The sequence below is a fragment of the Myiozetetes cayanensis genome, unplaced genomic scaffold, assembly GCF_022539395.1.
Source record: "Myiozetetes cayanensis isolate MyiCay16 unplaced genomic scaffold, myiCay2020 scf22, whole genome shotgun sequence".
Lineage (NCBI taxonomy): Eukaryota > Metazoa > Chordata > Aves > Passeriformes > Tyrannidae > Myiozetetes > Myiozetetes cayanensis.
The window spans coordinates 9,878,476-9,900,020 of record NW_026087434.1 but is presented as its reverse complement, the minus strand read 5'-3'; the positions used below and the strand labels follow the sequence as shown (position 1 = coordinate 9,900,020).

The following is a 21,545-nucleotide window of genomic DNA, read 5'->3' as shown; positions in this document are numbered from 1 at the left end:
ACTGAGCAGGACACAGAGGGAGAGGACAGAACTCCACAGCTGCTCCCCTGGCCCTCACCTCTCCACTGCTGCTGCCACTGCTGCTCTCCAGCCTGGTGACTCTGTGTGGCACTTCCCAAACTGACCCTGAGTCCCCTCCCCAGGGTGGGGTGTCCCTTGCCTTGCATCCGTGCTCTTGACCAAGCCATGCAAGATCTCTGCTCCTGCACCATGGGGACATCAATGTCACCTACAGGCACATCCTAGCAGGGAAACGTGTCCTATCTGTGTGTTTTGGGGAAAGTGGTGGTGAGGTTTGTATCCTTGGGTGTGAATCCTCAGCACAGTAAGCACTTCTGCTGATCATAAAACCCCGCGAGCAAGGGGGTTTACAATCCACTCCCCATCCCCACCTTCTCTGCACCAGTTTGCAGGACAAGCCTTCAGGACAGTGGGACTGGGAATGGCTGTGTCACACGGGAGACCCCGGCTGGAGAGAGAAGATCACCAACACCCTTGCTGAGGTGGGTGCTGTCAAAGTGCTCCCAGCCAGCCTTTGGATTCCAGACCAACATGTTCTTCAAACACTTGCTGTTGGGCTTTTCCATAGGGAAAATTAATTACTTCAGTGCCTCGCAGTAGCTTTGGGGGGGCTGATCGGTGCCGTGCCTCGCCCTCAGCACCCGCGTCCCACCCTGCTCTGCAGAGCCTGATCACCGTCAGTGCCCGGGGCGAGGCGCGTGCCCCCGGCCGCCCCCCGGGACCCCACCCGCGGGGCCGCTGGTACCGCCCGTGCTGCTCCTGCTGCGGGTTTTGGGTGGGTCTGGGTTCGGGGTGAGGATGAGCCCCCTGGGGGAATCTCCCAGGTGAGGCTGCGAGAAGCGGGCGGGGGCGCGGGGGCTGCCGGCAGAGAGCGGAGCCCCCGCCCCGGGGGAGCGGAGCGGAGCGGAGGGATCGGGGGGAGCGGAGCGGTGGGATCGGCGGGAGCGGAGTGGAAGGATCGGGGGGAGCGGAGCGGTGGGATCGGCGGGAGCGGAGTGGAAGGATCGGGGGGAGCGGAGCGGTGGGATCGGGGGGAGCGGAGTGGAGGGATCGGCGGGAGCCCCCGCCCAGGCAGAGCGCTGGGAGCAGCAGGAGCGGAGCGACGGGAGCGGAGCGGTGGGAGCGGCCGGAGCCCCCGCCCAGAAGGAGGCACAGCGGGCTGGGCTGCGGATGGAGGGGAGCCGGACCCCTCCCCGGTACGGATCCATGGAGTCCACCCGGTGGCCGCCCGCGGGGCCAGGTGAGCGCGGCGGGACCGGGACGGTCAGGGCACGGCCAGAGCCGAACTTCACCCCCTTCACCGCCTCCGGTGGCTCCGGGACTATCCCGGCATCCGAGCCCTGGAGCTGGCGGGGAACCGGCGGCTTCGCCCACCGAAAGAAGCCCCGAGGGTGTTCCCGGAGCGCTCCCGGCACCTCGGGAGTAGAGCAGGAGGAGAAGGATGGAGGGAAGGGAGGGAGGGATGGACTGGATGCATGGATGAATGGATGGATGGATGGATGGATGGGAGAGATGGACGGAAGCGGGAATCGAGGGAGGGAAGGGGTGGCTAGGGGAGAGAAAGGACGGAGAGAAGGGGTTAGGTGGAAGGAGGGGTGGCTGCAGGGCACGCACCGGGGCAGGAGGAGGGTCGCATCCCGCCATCCCACTGCTGCTGCCCGGGCGGACACGGAGCCGCTGTGCTGGGAATGGCTGTGACCGGCAGACTGGGATGCTCGCCCTGTCCTTCACCGCCTTTCCTCCTCTCTGACCGGTTCCTCCAGTACGACACGGGGTGAGAAGAGGGTGGGATGCCAACCAAGGGGATTGCCCTGTGCGGAGCCCCCGACCTTGCGGTGGAAGGAAGGGTCGAAGTGCTGAGCTGTGAGGAGGAGATGCGCCTGCAGTCCCTCTGCTGTGACGTCTCTGCGACCTCTCCCCTTACCTATTCCTTTCTTCTACACCTTAGCCCCGTGTACCCAAAGGGTCGGGGAGAGGCAGCTGGAGAGGCAGGGGAGGAGGGATGGAGCAAACTCCTGCTTGGTACTGCTTGACAGGGGTGTGTGTGTGGTGCCTGTAAAGCTGCTCAGCATCTCGGTGGTTTGTTTGAAGTTTTAGTCCTTTCTCTTTGTGCCTTCCAGCACAGTATCCTCCCAAAACCTTCACAGTCTGGGAAGTGTCTATTGCAAAAAGAGATTCTTGGGGGGTAGGAGCACTTCCATCACCTGGATCCTCTGCTCCCAGGATCAGAGGTGGTGGTCCAGGGACTGGTGGTGCTGCACTCAGGGTGCTGGGTATGGCCTGGCCCCCCCCCCCCACTCCTCCTCGGGTGCCTGTGAGCAGGGCTGTGATGGCTGCAGTGTTTGCTGGTTCAGTGCAGTTCTGTGAACTCCCAGCTCCCTGGGACCCTTGTGATGGGTGAGAACATGGCAGTGTCTGCTTTTTGAATGCTGCCCTGCTGTTTGCCAAGCCTGTGAAGTGTTGAGCAGCCCCTTGCCCTGCCCGTGCTCGGGAGGTGACCCTGGGGAGGTACACACAGCAGTGGAGTGTTACACAGGGAATACACCTTGGTGATACTCCCATAAGTCCTCCCAAGGCACCTCACCTGTGAACTCTGCTCCTTTTTATGTCTAACGTGGCCCCACTGGTGCTGGCTGGGCTGCACAAACACAGCCAGGTAACCCCCCCTGGCTGCAGTGGGCCAGGGCAGCACGTTTCTCCCTGCTTTTCTAGAGGGAATGCTGGCAGGGGAGCAGTGCCATGGTTTGCAGGCTGCCAGAAGCTGTGACCTCTCCTGTCTCAGCATGCTCTTGTCCTCAGGGACTGGTGAGCTTGGCCGTCCACTGGCAGACCTGGGGGCTGGTGTCCATCCTGGCAGGCAGTGTGGTGGTGGTGGGCAGAGCACCCCCACTGAAAAGGCTACCACTGGGTCATAAAACTCTCATTGTCAGGTTTGTGGGGTAAGGGCTGATTCTGAGAGGCTGAGTGCCCCCTGGCCGTGCTGCTTTCTGCAGCAGAGCAAATGGCAGGGCTGAGTGACAGAGTTCTGGGGATGGAGCCCCCGGGAAGAGCTCTGACTCCTCCACGGGGGCTGCCAATCGATTGTCCAACTTCAATCATGAAGCAAGTTGCTTGAAACTCAGCCCTGAGCTGGTTGTTGCTGTGACTCATCTCAGGTTTGCTGCTGCCTGTCTAAATGTTTCCACCAAAGCCATATGGGGTGGAAGTCTCTGGCTATTACACTGCTCATTAATGGAGCCCCCCCTGCCACCTCTGGCCATGTGTGATGATTAGAGCATCATCTCCGAGTTTCAATCAAAGCTTTTTCCCCCTCCTTGCTTTGCCAGGTTGAAATGGTGCCAGCTGGGGAGTCTTTCAGCAGCGTGGGGTTGATTTCTGTGTGTGGCTGTGCTACTGTGTGTGCAGCTGTGGGACCAAAGGGAGCCCTGGGCAGCGTGGCCACACATGGGTGTCATTCCCAAAGGGAGACTCGGGCTGTGAGCTTGATCACAGCTTTAATAAGCATCCTGCCTTGGACAGGAGAAACCTGGTGTAAGAAACCCCTTCTCAGCTTTGGCAAAACCATCTCCAGTGAGACTTTTCACCAGCTGTCTGGAATTTAATCCCACAGGAGCTCCCAGGGTCTGTACCTTTGCAACTGCTGGGTGTGTTGCTGCCATTGCACAGGCCTGTGAGGACACAGGGCCCTTTGTAAGAACAGCTGTGACCTTCTAGCCTGCAGTGCTGGGGTTCAGGAACTCAGCATCACCCCTCATCTGCCTGGAGAAAACGTCTCCTGAGCCAGCAGGGAAGATTCATGCACATTCCAATCATGTCCATCAAAAATCAGTTGTCATTACATGGAATCACAGAGGAAATTGGATTGGAAGAGACCTCTGGAGATACAGAGTTCAATCTGTTGCTCAAAGCAGACTTGGTAGATCAGGTTGCTCATAGCCTTGTCCAGGAGTTGTCTTGGACCAGAGATGGAGATGCCACAACCTCTCTGATCCCTGTTCCAGTGTCTGAACAGCCCTCAACCTTCTACTCTCAGCCTCTCCCTCTCTGTTCTGTGCTCCATCCCCTACCCTCACTCAGATGTTCAGATCTTGGCATGATGACCTCTGGTCCTGTGCACGTGGAAGGAACCTCCACCAACAAATTTATCTTCCCATCCTGTCAGCTGCCTGTCGGTCACCTGTATGGATTTACTGGTTTCTCCTGGATGGTTTTGGGGGATGGTTTTGACGCAAAGGTGTAGCTCTGTGTCCCCTTGTCCAGGTGCTCCCTCCCAAGATTTGTGGGCTTCATTTTGCAGGAACATTCTCCTGGCACTGCCCTCCTTCTGCTTCTGTCCTGGATTAAGCAGTTCCAGGCACACGACAGTAGTCCCAGGACTTCTCATCCAAGACTTACAGCTTTGGTGAGCAGTTCCCTGGAATGCCTGAGAGATGCAGAGTGCCAGGACCCAACCACAGCACCTGAAGGCACAGATGAGGGCTGAGAGCTTCCAGTTCGAGTCCTGCAGCCCCTGCTCTGCTGTGCTGAGCAGCCCTGCCCACTGCACCCATTTCACAGGACACTCCTGACCTGCAACAGGAGGCTGCTGGGAAGTGTCCAACAGAAAGGGGACTTTGGGGAAGTGTGTGAGATCAGGGTGGTCCCAGCCACTGATAGGAAACCCACCCAGAGCAGAGTCAGGAGCTTTCTTGATGTTGTGGGCAGTGCCTATGGACTGGAATTACATCCCAGCCTCCTGCTATGGACAGGGGGAAGCAACCCAGCACTGCCACCTCCTGCCATCCCAGCACTGCCACCTCCTGCCATCCCAGCACTGCCATCTCCCCCATCCCAGCACTGCCATCTCCCCCATCCCAGCACTGCCACCTCCTGCCATCCCAGCACTGCCATCTCCTCCCTTCACAAACACAGGTGAGGATTCACCTCTCCCGGTCTGGGATGGTTCTACTAATGAGATTCTGGGATGAGAATGGAGAAGAAGAGATGCTGACAGCTGTTTCAAGCCCTCACTCACTCCCTGGGGAACAACTGGCAGATAATCTCAGCCCAGTGATTCTGCCAGCAGTGATCAAAGATGTTCTGGGTTATTCACCCACCCAGGCAGGGCAGAAGTGACAGCCCCCCCTCCCTCAGAGCCACCCCCGTGCTCCTGGGGCTGGTTGGCTTTGTCCTTGGCTAATGGAGGCTGCAGTGAGCTCATGTCTGTGTTTACTGGCACATCTGTGCAACCAGCAGCCCTGTCATCTCAGCCTGCTCACAGAAGTGACACAGGGAAATGCAGCTTCTCCGTGGCAGGTCTGGAGCTGGGCTGAAGGACAAGCCCGGGGAGTGGCTGCCTACAGGAACACGGCAGCTGTGCCATCTGCACCTTCACCTGTGTCACCTGCCAGCATCTCTCACCTGTCCCCCTCCCCCGGCCCCAGCTGCTCAGCAGTGCTGGGGGCAGGTGCAGCCAAACATCCCAGGGAGAGGAGCTCTGGGGTGGCAGAGCATTGGGATGCTTGGGACGAGGGACCTCTGCATCCTGGTCCCCTAGCAACCGCACTCTGGTCCCCTAGCAACCGCATCCTGCTCCTGCAGCAACCACAGGCCGGTCCCTTAGCAACCCACATCAGGCCCGTGGAAACAAGGCAAAGGGAGGGGGGTTGTGCTCATTTGTAGCAGAGCCTTTGAGCAAGAGCTGATAGAGAGCAGGGCAGCCAATCACACACTCTGTCCAGCCCAGAGATTCATCCTTTTGTCCTGAGCAAGTGCTGGCTCCTGAGAGCATCCTGATGGTTTAGAACAGGGAGTGATGGAGGATTCCCACACTGGCATAAGCTGAACGTGACCTTTGTGTCTAGGGGAAGAGGGACATAATCTCCAAAAAATCCTCATGAGTTTCTAAGCCAGAAACAGGAGAAAATTATTCTCCAAACCAGTCACACTGACCCAAACCAGTCATATTTCCCAGATAAACCTTCCTTGCTAGCAGCCTTGGAAATATGCCTGGCTTTGGGAGTGATTTCCCAAGTAATTTTATATGATGGGTAGAGGACCAGTGACTCAAGTGTTTGCTCTTGTGCCTTAGTGCTGGTGTCTGGCTACCCTATAACCCTTAGCACTGGCCTGGGTCCTGTTTGGAATGCCCAGGCCACACACTGTGACAACTCCAGTTCCTGAACATCACCTACCTGTAAAATCCTGTTCCCAGAGCTGGTGCTTCATGGCTGTGCTTTCCCCCTTCCCTGCATGGGGAAAGTCCAGGGCAGCAGGAAGGCAAAATGTGCCCTGTGAAGATTCAAAGAAGGGCTCATGTATTATTTTGGATGTTTTCTCACAGCCTAGCTTGGCTGTACCACATCCCAGGAGAGCTGGATTAATCTGCGTGTGATGAGTGTGCTGCTGCCTGTCACTGATAACAAACTCTGAGAGCCAGACCAGGCTGGGAGGTGGCAGCTGGCCTGGGAGATATTCCCATAAAACGATCTGGGAGTCCCTGTGGGGTGCACAGGCACTGTGTGGAATCACACAGCATCCATGTGTGCACAGGGCACAGCCTGCAAACAGTGGGACATGGGGGTGTAAGTCATTGGCAGGGAGAGGCAGAGCTGGTGGTCAGAGCCATGGGTGGGGGTTGCTGTGCTTTCATCCTGCCCATCCTTCTAAAATACAAATCACAGCCCCTTTTTTTCTGCATTTTACTGTGAATTCTTGCCTCTTGCCCTCAGCAAGGGACATCCTCTTTCCCTGCCTCAGTTTCCCCACGTGGTCCTGCTGTGTACCATGAGGGCTCTTCTCCTGGTAAACTGGGAAACATGGGGGGACTTCAACCAGCCTGTGAGGGAAGGGGAGCAGCTGAAGGACTTTGATGTCCATGATTCCTTAGCTCTGTGCTGTGTGAGTCCAGAATTTGTTCCTGGCATGTGTTGGAGAAGGGTGCACGGACAGGTTCATGTCTGTGTGCTGAGGTGGCTGAAGCTCACGTGGTTCTGGAAAAAGAGGCATTCCTGTCTTTCCCTCCAGCAGTTTTTAGCTCCCTTGGCCTCCTGCTGTCCAGAGAGGGGGAGACTCTGGAAATCTGGGGCTTTCTCAGCAGCACAGAGCCCGGCACAGCACTGGTGTGGGCAGGGTGTGCGAGGCCAGCACGGAGCAGGTGATGGTTTGTGAGGCTCTAAGAGCCTGTGTTGGCCTCAGCACCCACCTGACATCTCCTGCTGACTGACACGGCTCCTCTCTCACTGGCAGAGGATGAGATCGTTTCCATGGCTGACTCCACCACCACCATCGATGACATCGAGGGAGAGCTCTTCAAAATCGAGAGGATCAGGGAGATCCTGGTGAGGAGGGAGTCGGAGCTGCGCTACATGTGAGTACCTGCCCTGCCCTGCGCTGTGCCCCATTCCCAGGGGCATCCCAGCACCTTCTCCTGCCCACTCAAACAGAGCTGAGGCTGCTTCCCACCTTGTTTTCCACCGGGAAGTGCAGCCTCTCCCACTGCTCTGGCCTCGCCCTCAGAAGGGGTTTTAATGGGTTATGAAGCTACCACTGATGCTGTGAAGGTCTGAGCCGGCCAAATTCTGTGCAAACAGAGTTTATCACGTGGATTTAACTACACAAATGTTTCCATACTCAACCAGCAGCACCCCGTGTTGCCAGTGGGTTCATACTGTTCCTTGGTGTGAGGCTCTGAGGCTGGGATTGGGAAGGGACCTGAGGCTGGTGGTTTGTTGCTGCTCTCTGGAGATGTAGCTTTGCCCCAGCATGAAGATCTGCACTGCTGAACAGCCACATGGACACAGTTTGTTCTCCCAGACTGAAGTACTGCACATCCTCCCAACTTCTCCTTTCCTCCTCCATCCCCTGGCCCCTGGGGTCACCAGGACACAGCAGGATTGGACCAGCATCAGTGCCTGGTGCCACCCTGCATCCTGCATCTCCACCCTGCATCCTGCATCTCCACCCTGCATCCTGCATCTCCACCCTGCATCCTGCATCTCCACTCTGCATCTCCTTCCTGCATCCTGCATCTCCACCCTGCATCCTGCATCTCCACTCCCAGCACAGCCTTTGCAGCCCAGTGAGGAGGGGAGGATTTTTCTCCATGGTTCACTTCAATAATCAAAGCAGTTTTTGGGTGAAAGCCTCTAGGCCTTTCAGATTTAAGGCAATCAAGTGGCCACTGTGTTGCAGCAGCACTAAACCAGCTGCAACATAAAGATGCAGGAGGGTTAAAGAACGTTTTTCCTGGATATAGCAGGGGATTTTATGGTTTGGGAGGAAAAGGACTGAACAAAACCGTCAAGTTTGGGTTGATTAAACTTTTTAATACCACTGGATTGCTGTAGTCAGCCCAGTCCTCAGATCCCATGCTGCCAGGTCAATAGAAACCTGGATTTTTTCTGCTGGTAATGGCAAAGATCATATTTCCTGGGCTATAGTACTTGATATACTGGGTTTCTTGATGTGTCTGGTTTCTCAGTGGTACCTGCACTGCAGGGATCAGCAAAGCCTGGAAATCCCTGTGCAAATCCAGTGTGTGGGGAAGCTGTGAGCTGGACTGTGGCTGATTTGGAACAGTGGCCTCTTTGAGGCACAGTTCTCCCCTGAACACATTGTTGAAAGGGATTTTTGGAGTTCATAAAAAGTGTAGTTCTTCAGTGCTTTCCATGGCAACCGGTACCTGATTCTCTCCAGTGCTGTCAAAGCTCACAGATCTCCTTCTTTCTCATCCCTTTGTTTGTTTCGTTCTTTGCCTTGCCCTTGGAAAACAAAGGGAGATCACCTGCAGAAACCACATGCTGGGGTGGGCACGGCTGCAAAAGGGATCCCTTGGGATTGGGAAGTGCCAGGATTGCGTGTCTGGGTGTTCCGGGGGTGCTGTGGGAACTCGAGCATCAGCTCTGTGAGGTGCAGGGGCGAGGAGGAGTGTGTGGATCTGTGGGGCAGGGAAGGCTGAGGGCTGGAGAAATCTCCCAGACCTCTGGGTTCTGCAGGACAAGGTTTAAAAGAATAGGGAACTGGGCCCCGTGGGGAAAAAGTGTGATATTCAGGCTGGTTGGACTGCAAGGCTCAGGGAGGGGGACATTTCCCAGGGTGTGCTCCCAAACAGGTCAGTCGAGTGCAATCAGTGTTTTCTCCTGGTTGGAAATGTCAAACTAAAATGTTCCAACATTTCTGAGGTGTCTGTGCTCTGGAAGAACAAGGAAGCTCCCAATATTTCTCCTTTCATAGGGCAAAAGGAAAGGTCTGAATTGCCTGTGGGAGATTCAGCTCTGCACCTGCCCTCCTCAGTGCTCTGACCTGCTCCTTGGGGCCAGGCAGGGGCACCCTGGCTCTGGCTGGTGCTGAAAACTACTGGTAGAAGCAATCCCAGCTCCAGCAGCAGCTTTCTGGGTGCTTCTCCTTGCAATCCCTCCCAAGCTTTACTGAAATGAGAATTTTTATTATCGCCCATTTATTATTCTCACTATCAGTTTTCCTGGAATTAATTTCCAATTTAAATTTGTTAATATTTCATCTCTCATTTGACCGCGTATTTTCATTGTAATTTTTCATTTCAATAAGCATATCACCAGCAATCAGCCTGTTGTCCCTGTGTCCCGTGCAGAGAGCTGGTGCTCTCTGTACAAGCTCAGGGCTCAGCCACCACAGGACCCAAGAAGAGGACAAACAGCCCTCCCTGCTCTCCACGTGCAGCTCCCAAGCACTGGCATTGCTGGACCTGTTCAGTGTGGAATGCAGACAAGGGAAAACTCTGTCAGCTGGAGCAAAAGTCTGACAGAGCCAAGAAGGAAGCTTTCTCCTCCACCTGAGCTGATCCCCTTCCCACAGCAACATCTCACAGGGTTCCTCTTTGGGAGGTTGTTTATTTTCCCTTCCGTTGTTAACATTCCCGGTGTCCTCAGCTCAGCATCTTCAGGCAGCTGCAGTAAACATGACTCATCCCAGAGGGGTGGACGGCGTGACTCAGTGCAAGGACCAGCAGGACTTTTGGGGGTGCAGACAAGGCTTTTAGGAACTCCCACTTCCAAAGGAAGCAGCGGCACAGCCGTGCAGGGTGGCACCAGGTGACGAGTCAGTCGTGGGTTCTCTGCAGACACAGCTCGTGCTTTGGGGGGAACAGCACAGCAAGGACAGGGAGCTGCTGCAGAGAGTCCAGGGGAGGCACCAAGAGGATCAGAGGATGGAGCAGCTCTGCTGGGAGGAAAGGCTGGGGAAGTTGGGATTGTTCAGCCTGGAGAGGAGAAGCTTTGGGGTGACCTCATTGTGGCCCTCCAGGACCTGAACTGAGCTGACAAGAAAGATGGAGAGAGAGGATTTCCAAGGGCCTGGAGTGACAGAACAAGGAGGAATGGCTTCAGACTGACAGAGAGCAGGGTTAGATGGAATGGTAGGAAGGAATTCCTGCCTGTGAGGGGGAGGCCCTGGCACAGGTTGCCCAGATGAGCTTGGCTTTACCAAGGGCACAGGCAAGAGAGTTTTAAAAATAAATCAATTTGTTCCTCTGCCAGCCTCCGTAAGCCACGAGAAGCACTTAAGCTGGTCCCCATGGAAGGGGCTGAGTGTCTGTGGTGCTCCTGAGACGTCCAAACTGCCTCAGCTCAGACAGGACCACGTGGCCCTGGTTGGCTCCAGCAGCTGATGTTTGAGCTGGGCCCACCCTGAGCACCACCTTGCTGCTGTCTTGGGGTTTGAGCCAGAGATGTTTCCATTGCCTTCATTGGTTTCAGCAGGCCCCTTTTCTCCTGCTTCTCTCTCTTTGTTTCTTAGCAGACACCTGCGAAGTTTGCACATTTCCCCCCTCTGTTGTATTTCTGACTTCTTTTAATTCTGCAGGAAGGCAGGACAGAAAGGTCAGATCCTCTTATACGGCATCCCTTTCTTTTTTGGATTTTGCCTTTTGGGGATTACTTTTTTGGAAGAAGGAGAGACACAGTTGCTATTGCCTGGTGGGTGTGCCAGGTTTTAATAAGGCTTTATTGTCATTAGGGCAGTGAAACTTATGCTTTGCCAACAACCAGCAACCCAACCCATGTGGCTCTGGGATGAAGTGGGCTCCCACTTCCCATGGGAGGGCAGGTAAATCCACACTCCCCACCACGGGCACTGAGTGCATTGCCTTCCAGCACTGGTTGGGTGTTGCTCTGGGGGTTTGGAACATTCCTCTCCCGGTCTTCTCCCCTGAGTGGTTTCACTTGTGTCCCTGCAGGATGGATGACATTCAGCTTTGTAAAGAAATCAGCCGGCTGAAAAAGGAGCTTCAAAAACTCATTGCCCTGCCAGGTAAGGCTTTGTGGAGCCTCGGGGAACTGCACCCTGCTGCAGTCAGCAGAAAGGTTCCACGAAATACAGGAAGCTCTTTGGGAGCTCCCAGCCCAGGATGCTCCCAGAGACTCTGCTGCATCCACGAATGGGGCTCCCTGAGTCTCTCCCGAGATTCTCCTTGGGAGTAATTCCAGGGAGTCCTTGTCCAGGCTTGGGATAAAGGGCAGAGAAAACTGAAAAGCAGAGAAATAGTAACTCCTTTGACGTACAGTAGAAGGGGAGCTGAGGGGGGTGGCAGTGAATCCCAACACAGTGCACCAGGGAGGATCCCAAATGAGTCAAGAGGACAAGCAGGGGCCATTGTCTGACCACACCATGGAGGGGCCTTTTTGGAGGATAAAAAAGGGGAGATACCTTCAAAGGCCCTAAGTATGTGAAAAGGAAAGAATTCTTACTGTGGCCATGTCAGAACGTGTGTCAGTAGTGGGGCAGAGGGCAGCAGCTGCCAGGAAGGGCTCTGCCATAAGGCTCTGCCTCCTCCTGGGACACCCTGACTCAGCCCTCAGCAAGGACTGCTTTCAGGGGCAGATGGGAGACATATCCCTGCTTATTTGTACCCACCCAAGCACGAGGACTTGGACCTCAGCTGTTCCCAGCACAGGTGTCTCTCTGAAGATGCTGCACTCGCTGAGAGCAGTGAATGTGCAGCAGGGGGTGATGCCTGGGGGCAGGCAAGGGGCCAGCTGTGCACATCTGTCTCCCCAAGCACCACCTCAGCTCATCAGCACCCGAGGTCACCTCAGAGCCAAGAGTGGCAGCAAATACTGACCCTGTCTGAAGCCACAGTGGGGCTGTGCTGTGTGTGCTTGTGAACCTTCAGCACGTAGCTAGAGCCCAAATGCTGCTTATTATGCAGGTCCTGATTAGTTTAATACAACCTGCCTGCATCCAGAGGGAGATTCAGACAGGAAGGGGAGCATCCTACCATAAAAATGGGAGCTGCTTGCAAAACAGACCCAAATCTCATGTGGGCTTTTAATTCAAACACCTAAACTAAGACTTTACCTAAACCATGGCTCAGGACCAGAGATAAATTGGCCTTTTCTGATGCTGGAGAAATGTGTCTGGCTCTCCTTCATCTGCTTTGGTCTTTCATTTCTTGTCTTTTGAGTACTCCCAGATTCAGCTGAAAGCAGAAATTCTGCTTGCATCAGGGATGCTCTTTTTGTCTTCTTTCTGACTTGACTCAGATCAGACTGTGCTGGAAAAATCCTGCTCATCACTGTTGTGGAGAGAGTGTCACAGCAGTCCTCGGTTTGGGTAGGGATGTGAACACGTCAGTGCTTACTCAGAGCTCAGCCAGACCTGGGGCTTGAGATCTCACCAGCCCAAGGTGCCTTCAATAACTCAGAGCGTCATGGTCATGGTGGGCTCTGACATCAGCAGGTCTGGAGAAAAGGTGCAGTGTTTGCGCAGTGGGACGTTGACTCTGACGTGCCCCACCTTGTCTGGCATCCACTTGGAAGTGTTCCCGTTCCCACCAGGCAGGTGGGAGCTGCCCAGAGACAGTGCCCAGGGCCAGGTGACTGTGCATTAACTCTTTCTGGGGGAAGACCAGCTGTTGTGGCTCAGCCCCCAGCCCAGAGCAGCTTTCTCTGCCAGGAAGCTCATTCCTTGCACACAAGCCCAGTGGCAGGAAAACCCTTTGTTTGCTGGGGATGTTTCTAACAGGATGATTCTCAGTGGTTCCTCCTTCCCAGAGCCCTGCAGCAGCACCTGCACTGATCTACAGCAGACTTCAAACCACTGATCAATACTCAGCTTAGGTCACTGCTGAGACCCAGCCAGCAGGGCTCACTCCATACTGTGAATTTCTCTGTATTTTTATTTAGCTGAAGGAAGGTTGGGGATTGATCCATTCTGGGCTGGGCTGCAGAATTCAAACTTGATATTAAACAGCTGCAGCACAAACAGTGAGAGTTCCCAGCTAGGGGTCTCTCCATTGATATTTGCCACTGCTTATCCCTATGGCTCCCATCCTCACACATCCCACTGATCCCTGTGTACCAACAGGGAGCCAAACTTGTTCATTCAATCCATCTCTCCTATAGCAAGTGAAAAAGTAAGGCCAGGTCCGTGTCATGTGTGATTCTGGTCACTGGGGGTGCTTACAGCAATTGCAGTTTCTGATGAGTCAGAAACGACGTGCTGGGTTTTAAAATGCAGCTATAAACTAAATAAGGGATTGGAGTAGATGAGGTCCCTTCCAACCCTAACTATTCTGTGATTCTGTAAATTCATGTAGGACAGGACTTCACAGTGATGTGAGAGTTTTCCAGGCCCTCACTAACTCTCTGCCCAAAGATCTGTGGCACAAGTAGGTCCCACCCAAGGTGGATCTGTCGGGGGGTTCAGGTGACAACCAAAGCTGATGGATTGAAAATAGCCTGGCAGAAACTTGGGGCCATCCTTATTGCTGGGGTGGGAATGGCACTGACAGCATTTTGGAAGGTCAGATGTAGAGGATGAGATCACCAGGAGCATGTTCAGCAAGGGAATAAGGCCACAAACCCAGTGGGTTGTTTTTCACGTCTCTGTGTGTGACATAAATGGAGGTGTGAGATGTTCCCAGGGCATCTGCCTGTTGCTGATAATTCCCTGCACACCTCAACCCCTGGCTGGTTTCTCAGCCACACAGAGGACCTGACTCTGAGACCTCTGGACCTCTACCCAGCTCAGGGCCAAGCTGGGGCTGGTTGGCCGTGCTGGATTGGGAAATGGGGGTTAAACACCCCCCGAGGGGCCCTTTCTTTGCTCTGCAGAGCTCACAGATGCATCTTGCAGTGCTCAGCCCCATGAAAATTTTGGGGAGAAGCTAAAACTTCGAAGTTTGATGACATCAGACGTCTCTCCTTCCAGCCAGGGTGGTTTGGGATGAGGTTGTTTCTTATTTAGCAGCCTGTGCCTGGATCCAGCTGCTTCCTTTGGCTTGGCTTTTGTCCCCACTGTCATATCTGTTCCCAAGTTGGCAGGGGTGGGATGGACCCTGTTGGTGTGTTAAACGTGTTCTCTGTGCTGCAGAGAACGAGAAGTCCAACGAGGAGAAGCAGAGGGAAGAAGATCTGGTCCAACAGATACACAAGCTGGTGGAAACACGGGATTTCCTGGTGGATGACGTGGAATTTGAGAGGCTCAGGTAGCTCAGCTTAGTCCTTGCACTGAGGACAGTGCAGTCTGTCCTGTGATCTGCATCCTGCCTTCTCAGGTGCTCCTGTTCCCTTCCTGGATGGTAACCAAGTTCTTTGTCACAGGGAAAGGGAAGAAGACAAGGAAATGGCAGAGTTCCTGCAAAGTAAGCTCTCCAAAAGCTACCTCCAGAAAGCAAGTAGGTGGTTCATGAGTTTCATTCCTTGACTGAAGGTTCACCCTGGCAGTTTCTCCCCTTTCCTAAGCACCCTGTCCCCAAGATTTCATTGCTCTGCCTGGGTCTGCCTTACCTGGAGACCATCTGTTGCTGGAGGAGGGTGTGGGGAAATGGCAACTGGGCGATGCTGGTGCTCGAGATCACATCATGGAAACGTCCCAAAGTGGTACAGATGTTGTGCTTCCACTTCCCTCCTGGCATTTCCCAGCCACCATGTCCTATGAGAATGGGTAATGGGGCTTCCTCTGACCCTTTCCAGCCAGCTCTTTCCATCCCATCCCACTGTTACCTAAGGTCACACCCTGGATGGACACCACAGCCTCTGACAGCAGGCCACCCTCTTCCCTGTGCCTCCATCACCTTCCCAGTGCAGTGGGAGGCATTTCCAGCCCAGGACCCCTGTGGACACCCAGGAAGAACACATGGCAACATGTCTTCCTGGGTGCAGGAGCTCGTGCCCAGCTGTGGCTCTGAGGATGGTCAGCAAGTGAGCCCCTGGCAGAGCTCTAAGAATCAGCCATGGACCTGTGCCCTGGTCACCAGGCAGACCCCAATTCCTCTCTCCACAGCTCCTGTCAAAGAGAAGAAGATGACTTCCAGGGGACAGCAGACCTCGGCACCGTACATGAGCAAGACCGGCCTCACCCTGCTCAAGGAGTGCTGCGGCTTCACCTGCTCCATCATGTAGCCAGTGCCAGCTCCTGGGCACGGGAATGACCATGGCAAGTGTGCACAGCCTGGGAGGCTGGGCTGGGCAAGAGGGGCTTCCTTGTGCTGGGCCTTCCTGGCTCAACTGAGTGGTGATGTGCCAGTGTTTTGGAAACAGGGATCACCCAAGGCCAGGCTGTGTCCGTGACACAGGACTATCCTCTGGCTGGTGAGGGGCAACCAGGCAGCTCCTGTCCATTTGCCAGAGGCTGAAGTCATAACTCATTCTAAATGTGGTGGCAGGCCCATAGAGAGGTGCTTCTTGTCAGTGCAACCTGGCATGGACTTCCCAGCTCATCCCAGGAGGAGGCTGGAGTGGCCAGGTTGGATCCCCAGTGGGCCAGCTCTGCCTGGCTCAAGCTGCCTCCCTGCCCTGCTGCCCGTGTGTGACTCTGCTGCACAGCATGTGCTGCCAAAATTGGTGTGTGTGGAGTGCAGACAAGTCCAAGCAAGGCCTCAACAGCTTGGTGGGGAGCAAAGGTGACCTGGTGAGCTGAGCTCACTCCTGCCAGAGTGTGCTGAGGACACAGGCGACCAAGTCACTGCTGAGGTGAAGTTCTGTCTGTAAGGATGTGCTTTACTGCAGATGAAGTGAAACCCTGTGCTCCAGCACCCCAAATCCTGAGTGCAGACCTTGCGGCTCAGCACAGGGCAGCTGGCAAGGAGGTGAAACCATCCACCCACTGAGCTCCCACCTTCCTCCACGCCTGAGCTGCACCCAGAGGGCCAGAGCTGAGCACTAGCACCTGACTGACCCCACGGGTGACTGTGTGAGAGGAAGATGATGGTAATGGAGGTCCAGTGGGTTGTAGCCTCCTGTGGGAGGATGCATCTCATCCTCCATATCACTGGAAACTTCCCCTGTGGCCAGTGGCCTGAGAGCCAACAGTTCTTCTCAGTGGCATTAGGTGCTCTATAAGGCAGGGTTGGCTCTCTGGCCATGGCAGAAGGCAGGCACTAAGGAGATCCCTTGGTTGCAACTCATGGTTTCCTTCGCAGGTCTCCAGCCAGAGTGCACAATCTGCTCTCCTCCGAGAGATTCCACCTCCCGTCATTGTCCATGCTTCCCACCGCGGCACCACCACCGGAGGGGCTTCCCGAGCGGGCTGGTGCAAGTTTGAGCGACCACATCAGTGGTACCACGTCCTCCATGGCATCAACAAACTCCACATCCCACCCGAGCTCAGCTTGGAAGGCGTGTGCGGCAGCGGCAGCAGAGCCCGTGGGCAAGAGACCGGCACAGTCCTTCACCTGGACACAGGGTTAAAAAAAGCACATGTTTGGAGGACATTGTGCTCCACCACCCGAGACGTGCTGTGCCCACAGATGATTGTCTCATCCTTAGCCTTGTACAACCCTGTGAGTGTCTCCGGGACGATTCCTGAGGACTCCTGGTGGGGAATCTCTGCTTTGGGTTTCGCTGAGTTTGCCTTGGTTGTGTTGCAAGGTGCTCTGTGGCTCTGGGTAGAGCCAAGCAAAGGTGCAGGGCAGTTCCTGGAGCCTGCTGAGTGAAGGGATGATCCCTGTGGAGTTACCACCAGAGTGCAGACTGGGTGTGTGAAACTACAGGCAGATGAGTTGCTTTTCCCACCTCACCACGACTGGATTCAGTGCTCAGCCCCAAGAAAAAGGAAGGAGGTGAGAACAACAGGAGCAAAATTCAGAGCAGGGCAACATGCAGAAGGAAAGGAAAAGCCAGCAGGACACTGGAGAGATGGCAGGGGAAGGTGGAGACAGCAGGTGAGAGGCTCTCAGTGCCAAGAGGGCGTTCAGTCCTGCCCTCCAGTGCCCCAGCCAGTAACTCTGGGATTGGCACCATGAGCTGGACACGGTCCTGTGCAAAAGACTCAGGGCACCCTGATGTCACCCAGTGCCCCTGTTGTCCCTTCTGAGCATCCACCTGTGTTGAGGTGGCACAGCCAGAGCTGCTGATGCCCATGGCAGTAGGACAGGAGCTTTCCTCCTCCCTGGGTGTGAAGGCCTCTCAGCCCTCCCACCCTGCCTGCCCTTCTGCCCTGTAACTGCTATGGCTTCCTTGGGTGTCCTGGGGTGGCCTCCCCTTTGGGGAGCTGCCCAGGAGCTCTCACTGGCTTGTCCTTCAGCCAAAATGCTGATTCCCCCAGCTCAGCCCTGCTGCAGTTTGCTGCAGGGTCCTGAGATGGTGTTCCTGCCTGGGTCACTGGTCACCGTGCCAGGGAGTTTGTCACAACGTCTGTGGCTTTTCCCATTGCACCTGATAGCACATTCACCCTTACAAAGCACAATGCAGGTGGGATCCTTCCTGGGGCAGTGCCATAAGCAGGTCCAAGTTCCTCATTGAATCACAGAATGGTTTGGGTTGGAAGGAACCTTAAATATCATCTTGTTCTACTTCCTGCCATGGGCAGGGACACCTTCCACTAGCCCAGGTTGCTCCAGCCTGGCCTTGGACACTTGCAGGGATCCAGGGGCAGCCACAGCTTCTCTGGGCAACCTGTGCCAGGGCCTGCCCACCCTCACAACCAAGAATTTCTTCCTAACATCTCATCTAACCCTGCCCTCTGTCAGTTTGAAGCCATTCCCTGTGTCCTGTCACTCCATGCTCTCATAAGTGGTATCTCTCCATCTTTCTTTTAGCTCCTTCAAGTCCTGGAAGGCCACAATTAGGTCACTTCTAACCTTCTCTTTTCCAGTCTGAACAATCCCAGTTCTCTCAGTCTTCCCTCATATATCAGCACTACCAGAGAACCCAGTGCATGAAACCTGTTCCCTAACCTTTGCAAGGGGGTTTCCACTCCCTTGTCCTTCCTGGGCAGCCTCCTCCATCCCAAGATATGGATCCTACCAGTAGCCAGAGGAGTCCACAAACTAAACCAGTCCCTCTGCCCACTCACAGGCCAGGGTGCAAGGCCCAAATGAGCCAAAATGAGACCTGCAAACTTGACTGCAGCAAACTTGACCTTGCTTTGGCTCGTGTCACCTCTGAGTTTACTTTAATACTCCCTTCGAAGCTTGCCTACTTTGTGCTGCTCACTGTTAATGCCCTGCAAACCCCTACACAACCATCACCTGCCACTTTCTGGTGCTCCCCTTGCTTGGGGGAGGCTTCAGTGTGGACTGGTGGGAGCACCTGTGGATCACAGGGGCAAATGAAGTCACAGAGAGCTCTCCTCTGCTCTGCCCTCCCTGTGCAGTGGAGTGAGGTGCAGTTCACAGCTGGGGCTGCTGTCCAAGCTGTGAATCACCTGTAGCATCCAATCCAGGAGCTGATGGGACAGATTGGGCCCCTCCCTCCCTGCTCTTCCAGAAACTGTCCAGTGGGTGCTTTGCTTGGTCACTCTGCAGTCACAATATGTGTGTTTGCTTTGATCCACACAGACCAAAGGCTCAAGACCTAGAAGGCTCCTCTCACTGTCCTTGCCTTCCCAGGGCTGGATGAGTAAGTGGACCAATGTGTTTGGTTGGGCTGAGAGGGAGCCACAGGCAAGGAAGAGCCCTGGATTCAGAACCTGCTCCCCTACTTCATCCTTACCTGCAACCCACCAGGCCCCCAGAGCCAGACTTTGGCTGTGGAGCAGTGCTGGGCAGGCAGGGAAGATGGGAAAGGTCCTGGCCTGTTCTGCTCTTTGTTTATGGGCTGTGTTTGAGTGGCTGCTCATGGAGGAGGGGACAGGCTGCTGGCCTGGGCATGCTGGCCTGTGTTAAAAGTGATGGCAGAGGTGCCCAGCACACGGGAGTGATGCTGTTTCATGTGCATTGATTTCAACCCAAACCAATAAATGTCTGTTGGAAGCTTGGTTTGTAGGTATTTCCCCACCTGGGAGACCTTTTTTAGGGAGATGGCTCAGGCTGTGTCACAGCAGGGTGAAACAGAAACCACATCCTAAAAAGTCAGGCTGGACTTTGGACTTCCCTGGCATTGCAGGAGAACAGAGCAGCTCCTGAACCCAACCCTTCCATTTCTGGCCCTTAACATTTCACTGTTTTTCAGGCTGCAAAAACCTTCGGAAAGGCAAGAAACTGCCTCCCTGGGTTAATATCCCTTACTGCTCAGGGTCCTGAGGAGTTATCAGTATCCTTCAGGATACATTTGTTCACTGGTAACAGCCTTCTGTCCTCACCAAGCCACAATGGCACCGTTTACAGGCACCAGATGCCTTCCCTGTGTGGCACCTGGCACTTGGCAGGAGGTCTGGGTGCACCACACCCTCCCTTGAATCCCAGCTTTCCCCATCCTGTATCCCACCATCCCAGTTCTCCGCAGGAGGAGGAGCTGGACCGGCAGGGCCTGCAGGCTGCAGGGTCTCGTGGTCTTTGGTGTTTCCTGGCCTTGGGAGGGGTGACTGAAGAACAAGTGAGAAGCACCTCATGGTGGACATGCAGGAGAGCACAGGGAGGTGGGAGATGGGCTGAGTAGGAGCAGAGAGGCTGGACAGAGTCTGGGCTGTGCTGGGTCTCATCAGCTGTGTAGGACCTGAGAAGCTTCCAGTCACTCATGGGTGTGACCTGCTTCTGTGCCAGGAACTGAGAAAGGGCACAGGGAAGCTCTTGGCATCCTCTCTTGGATGAGGTGGCTGAAAACTGGATGGGCACAAACAGGGCTCTAATTTGGGTTTAATGACCCCCAGGGTTGCTCAGCCTGGCAGGTGCTAATCCTGGGGTTAACAGGCCAGCAGTGTCTCCCGAGGTCACCCCTGGAGCTGTGAGGTCCGTGCTGGCACTGGGCTGTCCTCCTGGCACAGTGCCTGGGAGGGGGGTAGCAGCTCTCCAGGTGAGAGCATCCCAAGGCATCTGCAGCTGACAGCGCCTTTCTGTGCAGTCATGCTCTGTGCCAGAGCGTGTTCCTGTCACTCAGACTGCACAGGGGCCTCTCTGCATCTGGTGGCTCTGGGAAATGCCATCACTGGTGCCAGGGCAGAGCTGCCCTGCAGAGCAGAGTGCTGGCACTGCTCACCCATTCCCACACCGGTGGAATAGCCAGCTATTCCAGAGCAAATGTTGGCAGAGTCCAGACTAAACCAATAACAACATCTCAGTGTGTTGGGGATTTTCCATCAAAAAGAGGCAAAACACTGCAGATTTAGCCAATACTTTACTCATCTCCTCTCTGTGCCAAGAGAAAGAAAAAAACCCACCCAAACCCCGAAACCACCACACAAACAAATCCAACCCCTGCAATTCCCCAAGCAGATGGCAGGCTGTTAAACACAAACAGCTTATTTATCATCCTCAGAACTGAAACCCTGATACCTGATCAGGTAATTTTAGTCTTTGCCTCCACATCCCACGGCACCATGAGTCACACTGGTTTGGCTTTGCCCAGGACAGGGACAGAGCTGGAAGGAACTGCACTGTAGTGATGCCCAGCACACTGTGCTTGGGCACTGGGTCCTGCCACCTCCTGTGCTGGGCCTGAGGGCCCTGAGCCAGCAGGATGGATCCAGCAGGCAGGAGAAGGATGGCCCAGGAAAGCCTGGCAACCCTGAGAGTCCCCTCTGTGGAGCAGGACCAGCACAGCTCCAGCTCGGCATCTTCTGGCATCTCACAAGTGGTGAGGGCAGAGCTTGTCTTTCTTCTGGTCTGGGGATGCCTTGGCTGCTTTGCCTTAGCTGAGAGAGGGTTTCCCCCATGTCCAGCTCCCCAGAGAAAAGATCCTTGACAAATTGGTGCCAACAGCAGCCCTGCCACCCATCATCTGCGCTCAGCGGTGCCAGCGTTCCCACTTGTGTGTCTCCAACCAGGTGTTGCTTTAGGATCTTCCAGTTAGCAAGGAAATTAAATAAATTTAGTCTTTGCATTTCAGTGGTTTTATGGTGGTTTGGGCTGTCCAGCTGTGTCGACTCACACAGCCTTGGAGGTCTTTTTCAACCTAATTGATTCTGTGATTCTGTTGTTCCGTGCTGAGGGTTCATCAGACAAGCTCAGTCAGGCATCTGGATAAGAGATAGAATCACAGAATCACAGAATCACAGAATGAACTAGGTTGGAAAAGACCTCTGAGATGATCCAGCCCAACCCTTTATCCAACCCCACCTTGTCACCCAGACCATGGCACTGATGCCACATCCAGTCTGTCCTTAAACACATCCAGGGACGGGGACTCCACCCCCTCCCTGGGCAGCCCATTCCAGTGTCTGATCCCTCTCTCTGGGAAGAACTTCCCAAT

General features: G+C 54.9%; 1 protein-coding gene across 3 annotated transcripts; it reads left to right on the top strand.

The window, feature by feature from the left end:
• The first annotated feature begins 423 nt into the window (after positions 1-423).
• On the top strand, positions 424-21,093 carry LOC126642124 (bMERB domain-containing protein 1-like). Of its 3 annotated transcripts, none has more exons than XM_050319501.1 (7): positions 424-503; positions 7,249-7,369; positions 11,213-11,286; positions 14,350-14,464; positions 14,580-14,653; positions 15,262-15,414; positions 16,400-21,091. In XM_050319501.1, exons 2-6 carry the CDS (start codon positions 7,266-7,268, stop codon positions 15,378-15,380), a joined length of 486 nt encoding a protein of 161 aa, XP_050175458.1. In that variant the 5' UTR covers positions 424-503; positions 7,249-7,265; the 3' UTR covers positions 15,381-15,414; positions 16,400-21,091. The 3 variants fall into 3 exon arrangements, with proteins under 3 accessions (XP_050175458.1, XP_050175457.1, XP_050175455.1); XM_050319500.1 differs by lacking the exon at positions 424-503 and adding an exon at positions 1,152-1,261 and having other exon boundaries at positions 14,580-14,620; positions 16,400-21,093; XM_050319498.1 differs by lacking the exon at positions 424-503 and adding an exon at positions 1,152-1,261 and having other exon boundaries at positions 16,400-21,092.
• Positions 21,094-21,545: the final 452 nt, after the last annotated feature.